The 10,838-nt window shown below is 32.0% G+C and overlaps 1 protein-coding gene across 1 annotated transcript in view; it reads left to right on the top strand.

Annotated features, from left to right (window-relative positions):
• Nucleotides 1-10,838, top strand: part of Cfap47 (cilia and flagella associated protein 47) — a 210,187-nt gene that overhangs the window by 164,159 nt on the left and 35,190 nt on the right. The window contains exons 55-58 of the mRNA XM_021188546.2: nucleotides 1,158-1,269; nucleotides 3,751-3,855; nucleotides 4,873-5,029; nucleotides 9,207-9,305. Coding sequence (XP_021044205.2) covers nucleotides 1,158-1,269; nucleotides 3,751-3,855; nucleotides 4,873-5,029; nucleotides 9,207-9,305 — 473 coding nt within the window. The remainder of the gene's footprint in view (nucleotides 1-1,157; nucleotides 1,270-3,750; nucleotides 3,856-4,872; nucleotides 5,030-9,206; nucleotides 9,306-10,838) is intronic.

The raw sequence follows: 10,838 nt of genomic DNA, 5'->3' as shown, positions 1-10,838 counted from the left end.
ATAGGAAACTTTCGGGATAGCATTTGAAATGTAAATAATGAAAATAATAATAATAAAGTGAAAAAATTGCAGCAGAAAAAGAATATATATTCTAATAAATACCTTTTACTTAATATCCATTCCTCAGCACACAAAAAGTTTGTTAAACCCTTCTTATGTGTTGACCCAAAGCACAGCTACAAATAATTCACTACGAAATTGACTAGAGTACTCACTGGTAGATCCAAGATAGGAAACAGGAAATTCTAAGTGCAAAGGTGACAGCATGTAAAAGACTATGCTCCCTATTCTTGTAAAAATAAATGTAGACTTTAATTCTCACAGTTTTCTATGCCTTATAAAGCCAGGGAAGTGAGTTCTTGATCATTTGTTCATATTTTTGTAGTCTGGCTGTATCCCATTATATTTATAATTAAAAAATAATGTATAATTAGGGTATATTGTTATATTTACATGTATTGTGACTAATTGTAATAATCATCCTCTGGAATTTATTCTTTCTTTGTTAATGTGTATATGTATACATCTATATATGTACATATTTGTATGTATACATCTATATATGTACTTATATTTGGTGCATATATTTATTTGGGTATGCTTGTTTGTGTGTGGAGACAAGAGCTCAACCTTCAGCATCTTTCTCTGTCATTCTCAACCTTCTGTTTTGAAATAATAACTCTACCTAATCCTGAAACTCCCTGATTCACCTGGGTTGACTATCAAGTGAGCTTGAGGCATCCTCCTGTGTCTTCCAAATTTTTGATCTTAGCCATTCTGACTGGTGTGCAGTGGAATCTCAGGGTTGTTTTGATTTGCATTTCCCTGATGATTAAGGATGTTGAACGTTTTTTAGTTGCTTCTCAGCCATTTGGTATTCCTCAGTTGAGAATTCTTAGTTTAGCTCTGATTAATTTCTATAGATGACAGATGAGTGACATTTTATAATTCCCTCATTGTGGAACATTATTTTTAATTTGTATTGACATGTATTTATTATACAATCAAATTAGATATTGTTTCTCATAAACATATGCAAATACGCAATAACATAGATTTTTTAAGTGGGATATAATTCAGTTAAAATTGAAAAACCTTATGATATCATTGATAAGTTTAAACATCACCAAGTTCACTACTTTTGATTTTCCTCCTAGGAGCATCATTCAAACCCTTCCTTTATATAATCCTACGAATGAAACTTTAGAATTGAAAATAAGGAACAGTAATCCTTCAAATTTTGTCATTGAGCTTAACAGAAAATTACCAGTAAGTACATTCAGAAATCTGTTAAACTGATTGCAACAACAGCATTTTTTAATTTAGAATTCTAGTGAAATATTATCATTAGAATCAATAATAATTTAAATTTTGATTTTTAAAAGTTATATTCTATTATCTTTTATACTTGCTCATGAACTGTAATTTATTTAACCTCATTTTAATATAGTATAGAAATTATGTATGTAAATTATAGTCATTACATTGGTTGTGGTTTGTATTTTTCAGCTATTTTATCGATCAGGTTTTGTAATAATCTCTGAGTAATATAATTTTATCTGATCAGCTATTGTATATTTATAAACTCCTAAAGACAAGTGTTTTAAAACTGTTGTGAGTTTCTAACCCTGCCCCTATCTACACTTTCAGATTCTTAGAAAGTTCTTGCTCATCTTCTGCTCATGTCTGTCCTATTGTCTCATTTTGGGATCATGAAGAATATGATTAAGTTAATGAGCATAAATTATTTTTGGTTTTCCCTAAGTTACAAAAGAAGATAAGTTTTAACAAGTAATCATATTTCCAGTCTACCAGACACCAATTATATGCAGTGAATTTCACCCCATATCCATTTCAAGTAAACTTCAATTTGATAATTTTAAGACAGGCATGGTTCTGTGCTTACATTTCTAGTCATAGCTACTCTGGCTACTCAGGAGGCTGACAAAAAGGCTAGATGCAGTAAGCTGAGGAATAATAGTAATAAAGTCTAAGAAAAATTGGAACTATTTCTGAAAAATAGGTACAGTGGTTCCTTTTTATCAAAGAACCTCTTCTGGACCTATGCTAGCAAATATTTCTAAATAAAAGTGTTTACTCTTTATAGTTTAAAGGCTGTTGAACAAGTATACACTTTTTTGTCTTTATACCTTAATATTGTCTCTTGATGCCAACTGAGATGTGGTTTATGAGGCACGGAAAAACAATAAGAAAACATAACACTAATTAAACATTAAGCTTCCTGAGCTTTTAAATAAGAGATCATAAAGTGAGTGGGTAGTTAATGGAGCATATTATCAAAGTACTTTTTATATATGTATGAAATTATAAATAAAATAAATTTTCTGCATGAGAAGTTAAAGTGTATATGTTTATAAGTATACTACCATATATGAAATAATTAGTACTTAATTTAACAATTAAAAATCACTGCTATATTTAAAGTTTATATGGACACATTAATATTTAAAAATATATTAAAATTAACATGTTTAAATGTATCACTTAATGTCATAAATAATTATAAAACATATAGAGTTCATTGTATAGTTTGCCTGTACTTTAAATTCCTCATTAAAAGTAGAGTTTTTAAACTATATATGTACATATATATATGCTTTTATAGAAGATGCATATCTCTTGTCCTCAAAGCAACAAAGACAGTATATTGAATGTTACCTTATATTGTATAATTAAAAATACAGGCATTTTATTCCTTTATGCAAGGCTTTAGACTCCATTTTTCTTTTACTAATTTATCAATCATTATTAGGCATTAAATTTAAAAAGGCTAATTTTAGCAATAACCCAAACATTATATAAGAGACAAAACTGTTATTTATGAGCATAATTAACAAATTGATAATAGATACAGTAACACATGGAAATCATAAAATGTTTTATATTTCAAATTCCTGAATTATATTGCTTACAACTTTTATTTAAATAATATATATTAAATTTGTTTTTTTGTGTTTCATAACCACTATCAGAGATTATTAAACACCAAGTACTACATTTTATAAGAATTGATTGCTGCTATTGAATTATAATTTTGCTTCATTGTGCTTGAAGTTCATTTTTCACAATACCTTAGTGTAAAGTGTCTTTGTCAGGCACTGTGTTGTTGCTATTCCATATCCACTGGTATTACAAATTGTAGTATCCCCAGTGTAATACATTAATTATATATGATACTCAAGTTTTCTGTACATTTTTACTTAATCCTTGTTTCCTTTTATTATTCCTAAAAAAAGAATTGAAACATTATTCTACACACCACCTACTAGAACCTTGAGTATAGCAGGATGAAGTGAAAAAATTATAAAAATTACACTGATGTTTATCAAGAGTTCATATTTTTTTAACATTGAGAAAATGTTAGGTTCCTATAGGAACTTGCCCTATGCCATAGGATGTTCAAAAGCTGTAATATAAGTTCCTAAATAAAATACCTATTTACATGGTAAGTTTAAATACGCCTGAGATGAATCCTGACATCTTAATACATAGTGAGTAAGTCTGGCATGGTCATTGTCTAGAGAAAGAATATGGTCTGAGAACTACCATAACAAATCGTACTCAACACAATCCTGTATAACCAATATTTGTAGAATGGGTATAAATAACAATTGTTTGTAACTCCTAACATTTGTCATGCAAACCCAAGCCGTTCATAGACTTGGCACACAAACATTCCACCTCAAAAGTATTGATTTTTGATTTTCTTGTCTTTCTGAATTCTCACAGTTGGTCCTCCATCCCCGCTCTACCATAGAGCTCTCTGTTTACTTTCATCCATCCGGCCTTGGGAGACATGGTCATGAAACATGCATTAACTTCTACTGTACTCAGGTATAATTAGTACGTTCTCAGACAAAGCTGATTTAATGGATTTCACAAAAAGTACATACATAAGTTCAGTTCATGCAGCTAGTATCTTTTGCAAATAAGCCACTTTCATTGCAAATCAATAAAGAAATATTTTAAAATGCAGTAGTATATTACTGATCTGTAAACAGATAATAAACTATGTTGTAATCTTTAAATCCAGAAGTAGAACAATAAGTTCTTTCTCAAGTGTGAGATAAAATAAAACAAACAAAAATACTCATTTTAACATTTCCTAAACCAGCTGAACACTCATCAAGATTCCAACCAGTCTAAGTGCTCACTGTCTACCTGCTGAAAACCTCCAGTTTTCATTGTTAAATTTAAACCAATAGTTCATCTCTTCACCGGCTAAGTCCAGACCTTTTAACTTCTCCAGTCTTTCTTTCCAACCTTTGTGACCTTTTTGCCCTTTGTTATCCCCAAATGATTTACATCTTTTTTTTATTTTATTCATCACATTGACATCTTTTGCAAGTAAAAGCAGTTCATAAAATTTTAATTGAATGAACTTTTGTATGAATAATATATATTATGTGTGCCCAAGTATCTAAAGAACAAAATTTAAAATAAGCTTTATAATTTATTTTTGAAGTATAAATATCTGAAATAGCTCATAACCTTTGTGGAAATTTTCAAATAAACTTCTCTTCCTTTCTGGAATTGCTTGATATTATCTACCTGAACTGACATGTACAACAAGATGAATAACTGAAAATGAGATAAGGGCAGTAATAGTCATATGATATGTGTACATGTGATATAAAAGTAGAGTCAAACTATCTAGGGAGATTAAAAGTAGCAATGAAAGGGAATGGGGAATAAGAAAGTAAGTGGCAGTAGTGCATGCAGGGGAATATGCTTGCTTATATGAAAATGTCAGTATGTGATTCATATATTGGACAGAACAATAAAAAGGTTTTATAAATCTTGAAAAATCAAATATATGTTCAACTATGGTTGTTTCTTTTTAAAAAACAGTTTAAAGAATGGAAATTCTACCTGTTCGGAGTAGGACTATTTCCCAGGCCTATAGAAGCGGAAAGAATAACCGCTATTCTTGGTCTTCAGGCATCTGTCATGATACGTTTCAAAAATCCTACCAATGAAGATGTTTCTGTTGATCTCATATTAACAAGTAGGTTATTTTTCTTACACTTTATAAATATGTCTTTTTTCATTAGAAAATAAAAACATTTTATAAAATAAAAGCATATAGATAAGAGGTAAGATATGTTTGCTGAAACAGACCTCTTAAGTTTTAGATGGAGAATATATACACCAATTAGGGGTCTTCTGATTTTATTTTTAAATCCACATATGAGTTAGTTGATATGTAAGATTCTTATGAAAATTTTCAAATATTCCAGTTCTTATTATGCAAAAGTTTATAGAAATAGTGACACCTTGTTAGGGGTTCTGAGATCTTTCTGTCCAAAATCTCAAAAGAAAGTATTCTACCCTTCCACTAGAGGTTTTGTTTAATAACCCACTACATATGGAAGGATATATAGATAAGTAGGCATGATAGATAGGTAGATAGATAGATAGACAGACAGACAGACAGACAGACAAGAAGTATTTCATACTTCGCACTAGAGATTTTGTTTAATAACCTACTACACATGGAGGATGGATGGATGGATGGGTGGATGGATGGACAGATTTACAATATAGCAGGTATTCTTCTAACATATTCTTTTCTTTTCTATTCCCTCTACCTATCTCCCTGCTTACAATTTTCCACCCCATTTATTCTACCTCTCCATTTTCATATTTCCTGTTTGCTACCATACCTCTTCCCTTTAAGGACTTTTCTTCCCTAAAACCACTAATGGCCTCATTCTAGTTTCTTGAGTTCTACAGTTACTCCAGGTTTAACACAAAAAACTATAAGCTTCAAAGTAGAACCTACATGGGAAGCATGCTTCATATATCTCAGAAAAGTTGAGTGTTTTCAAGAGAATCTGTGCTTCATAAATTTGATTTTGCAGCATTTTAAAGTCTAAATCCAGAAATATTTGTGGGCATTGTATACAGAGAGAGTAGATTATAGTCAAGAAGCACAGTTCCAGGAAGTTAAAGCCAGTTACAGCAGAAAAGTCCATGACATTAGTATATGGAAATCATATGGTACATTCTTCAAATTTCTCCCACATCTGAGAAAAAATATTGGTCCTTTAAGGAGCATAAACATTTCATGCAGTTATTTTGTTTCCAAATAGCTATAATGTGTTGTATAAAATAAATGTTTCTAAAGGCATTTTATGTTGTTGACACATTTTATGCCAGATCTATTTCTAGGTATGTCCAAATTAAAATCGTTCTGTACGTAAATATTTGACTGTAGTATATGACTCAGGAGTTGAAAACATTTTTAATACTCACACTTACATTTACAAGTTATGAGTATTTATGGTTTCACTAAAATACAAATCCTGTTGTCTTCTGAAATTTGCGCATGAGAATGTGAATCTAACTTTATCATGTTGCTTGGTTAATATATTTTGTTCACTTGAAATTGAATAGTTGATATGCGATTATATTTAGACTAAGTTAACACTTTCATCATTGGTTATTCAGACATAACCCGTGACTGATTCTTTACTAAGCATTTCATCTGCACTTTCTTCAAGCTATTTTAAAACAGAAAATATTAGACTAGCGCTAATATGGGCACCCATTCACCAATAACAAAATTTTTCTAAGTGCTTCCTCTGACTAAAATAGCTTTTTCTGCCCACCCAGGGTAAGTTGATGGTGCTGTTGAGGTCAGTCAATCTATGGATGCCAGGAAATAGTGGATAAATATCAGTCCATATATCCCTGTTCTGGCATTGTGTATTCATTGTAGGTCTATAGTTCCCTATGTAATTTGAAACTTAATCCCCTGCAGCAGTGAGTTAAGTAATAGTCATAGATTTGTTTCCTTTTTGATTCTGACTTCTGAACTCCTCAACTGCTACTCCCCAAGACCACTTCCCAAATACCCATTTCCAAGAAAACTCTAAAACAGGAATCCCCTAACATATTCATTATATTCAGTTGTGAATGTTAGACACTTAAGGAACTTGTTTTTGATCACAGTACCACTAGGAGCCATTAAATGAAGGAGTGGGAAAGAAAGCCTGAGTCTCCAAAGGCAAATCCTTGAGGACCTTTGCATATAGCTTCTCAATGGACAGAACTAGTTCCCTAAATCTACAAAACAAAAGGCTTGATTGAGGAAGTACTAAAGAGTAACTGAATAGACTTAGACGTTTTCTTTTTTGAGAACTCTGAAGTCTTTACAGGAAGTAACTTGAAGGAGCCCCAAATTTCTGTACTTTCTACACCTTCCACCTGTTACACTAAGAAATTTATTGAGTCAACTTCACTCTCTGGGTATATTACTTACTCATGAGTTCAGATGACATTGAAATGTTCATCATGATTTGTTGGAGATGTTCTTATTGAAAGCATTTTGTAGAATACTGCATGTGACTGTTTATAAAATTTGGGAAACTGTTATCAGTTATTTATATCAGGAAGATACTTTTTTGACCTATGAAGCCTGATTGTCAACTTAAAGTTCTCTATATTTTATAATTTTCTCTCTAATTACAGTAGAAAGAAGATAGGCTTTTGAAAGAGAGCTTTCAGTTAAGAATTATGGAAGTCAAGCTATAGGAAAATGAATGATTCAAGGGTCAATGCATATATTACTCTATGATAATTCAAAAGGTAGCTACAGAGGAAATGGCCAAAATACTCTTAGGATTCTAATGCAGATCATCAATGAGTATTTTTGAGACATAAGAATTTCTGGAAAAATTTAAGTGGTCTAGGAACTTAGGATTTGTTACAAATCCATTATGCCCCACCCTAGAGCCCTGTGAATTCGTGACTATGTTAAATTTTGCAGACAATTGTTAAAGTTAACTATTTTTCAGTTGTAGAAATCAGCCTTAGAAATTATTCAAAAGTGGCGCTAGAGAGATGGCTCAGTAATTAAGAGTACTGACTACTCTTTCACAGGATCTCAGTTCAATTCCCAGGAACCACCCAGCAGTTCACACCTGTCTATAACTCCAGCTCCAAGGCTTTGGCACTCAGATATACTTGCAGGCAAAATGCTAATGTGTTCAAAGTAAAAATAAATTTTAAAAAGATATTTTTCAGAGGTATACAATGCAAAAATTGACTAGGATCTTGAGCTGATCATGTTAAGATGTCTTCTTCAGGAACACCTGAATGTCAGTCATGGGTGGTTCATGTAAATCCCAGGCTTAAGTCACTAAATGAGAGTAATATGTGCCAGTTTCCTTTCTTCCTTTGGATGCCAGGTGAAAAGGAGGAGATAAGTATAATAATGGTCAACATAAATTGCTAATCAGGGAAAGCATGGCCTTATACATAAAACACAACATAGGTAGATATAAGAAGAATCCCCACACCTTCATCATCACTCCCAAATTCAGACATTCACATTTTATATATTTGAAGAAAACTAGTATTTTGAGATTTATGACTGGAAAATTATAGCATCAAACAAAAGACCTTTGATGTATCAGTTTAGTTGCATTGTCTGGCTTTGCTTTCTTTATAATAAAAAGCTAACACTTTTATATACTGTAAAGTAAAATAGAACAATTGTTTTATCTACTTTCAGATGAATAATCTAAGGCTCTACTTGCTTATAATCACTTTAATTATCTTTACTTAATGTTTACATAGCTTTATATTTATAACTTTTTAATCTGATTTATTAGTTCTAGTTAAGGCCTTGTCATCATAAGTTATTCCAATGCAGTTTGCCATAAGACTGCACTTTTAAAACACTGATAGTTACATAATGAACTCAAAGCATTTTTGAGTCATGTACTTTTATGATTAAATATTTTTAAATATTTTTCAGCATCCCCTTCCAATTATGTATATATTGAATTTTAATACCCTATGCATTTATCTCATTTATAGATGTATGTGCTTGTTTGCACTGGGGTTTAATTTCATAAATAATGTTGCATAAATTAGATATATACCCAGCATACATTAAGTGCTATAATCCATTTTAGATGAATAGATTCTCCGTATCTGTTATTTGATTGCTTAAAATTAAAACTCCACTAAGTTGTGAATGTATTTTGAAATATCTTAGTATTACATAGGAAACCAATTCTAATGTTGAGTATGTTCTTCAACTTCATGTCAAAACCTACTTTGAAACATACTCATCTAAGTTTCAAAGGGACTTAATTTAATTTCCATTTCCATAGAATTTTATCTTCTCAAGTGTGATACTGAATTGTTATATCTCTTTGTTTCTTAATTAGATAAAGAACAACTTAAGGGTCTTGCAATTGACCAATGCTGGAAGACCTTCCTCCATGACAGTGCTGCCTTTCAGTTTACCTCTCTGAGCCGTACACATGGTACATGATTTCTTTCATACATTCTGCACATTGCTACATTTAGAAGATGTTCTCTTCTTAATAGCTAAGTCCATTGTGTAAATGAACCACATTTTATTTATCTATTCTTCAGTTGAGCAATACCTAGGTTGTTTTCAATTACTGGCTATTATGAATAAAGCTGCTGTAAACATAAGGATACCACAAGAAAATCTATAGAGTCAACCTTGGCCCATGGGGGCTCACCGAGACTGAGCCACCAACCAAAGGGCATGCATGAGCTGGACCTAGTCCCCCTACACATATGTACCAGTTGTGTAGCATGGTCTCCATGTGGGACCCCTAACAAGTGGAACAGGGGCTGTCTCTGACACTGTTGCTTCCTTTTGGATCTCTTTTCCCTGAGCTGCCTTGTTCGGCCTCAATAGGACAGGATGCAGCTAGTTCTGCTACAGCTTGATGTGCCAGGACTGATTGGTACCCATGGCACGGGGCTTTCCTTCTCACAGGAGAAGGAGAAAGGAAAATGGGAGAGGAGGAGGGCTGCAATTAGGATATAAAATGAGTAAGCAAATAAATTAAGGGAAAGCTTTTTAAATTGTCCTGTATATAGATTTATCCTGTTTTTGAAACTTTCAGTGTTTCAATATCATACCAATAAAAAGAGGAGTGTATTAGTCCAGGGAAATTTTAGGAGCTTGTAAAGTATTAAAAGTACTCATGAAATCATGAAAAATTATTTCAACTTTGCAGTCTGTTTACTTGCAGACTTATTTTAATGTATAAACATAGCACTTCCAAATATCATTCTCACCAATATACAATCAAATAGGAAGAAATTATAAAAATAATAAATCTTTTTAAAATTCTAAAGTTAGAGATGTAGAGATGTAGCTCATAGTATGTGAAGTCTGAGGTTTAATTTCTTGTTTCACAAACAAGTTAAAAAAAACACTGTATATCAAGAATTAAGACTTTTTCTGACGTAACAAAGTTTTAAAATAATCATCAATTTTATGGTAATAAGGTAAATAGTATCTTAACAAAACTTAGCTGGAGTCAATAATGGCCATTAACTTCTCCCCACAATGGGATAATTATCTTCTTGTATTTATTTATTTTCCGTTAATTAATTTATTTATTCACATCACATCCTGATTACAGACCCTCTTCCTCCTCTCCTCGAAGTCCCACATTTAAAAATCACTTCCCCCATTGTACACTCCCCTTCTCTTTTGAGAAGAAATGGAGTTCAATGTCCAGAACCTATGTAAAAGTCTGCTGTCTCAGAAGTCACCTGTGATCACTACACTGAGGAGGTAAAGACAGGCAAAATCCAGAATCTTGCTAACCCAACCAGCTTAAATGAATTCCCACTTCAATTAAAGACTTTGTTTCATGAAATGAGGAGAGTAATTGAGAAAGAGACATACAATCTGGAAAAATACATACAGGTGCATACAGTCACACATTTGCTCACACACAAACCTTCCAATTCAGCAGAGAGAGAGAGAGAGAGAGAGAGAGAGAGAGAGAGAGAGAGAGAGAGAGAGA

The sequence above is a fragment of the Mus pahari genome, chromosome X, assembly GCF_900095145.1.
Source record: "Mus pahari chromosome X, PAHARI_EIJ_v1.1, whole genome shotgun sequence".
Lineage (NCBI taxonomy): Eukaryota > Metazoa > Chordata > Mammalia > Rodentia > Muridae > Mus > Mus pahari.
This window is presented reverse-complemented; position numbering and strand designations above follow the sequence as displayed.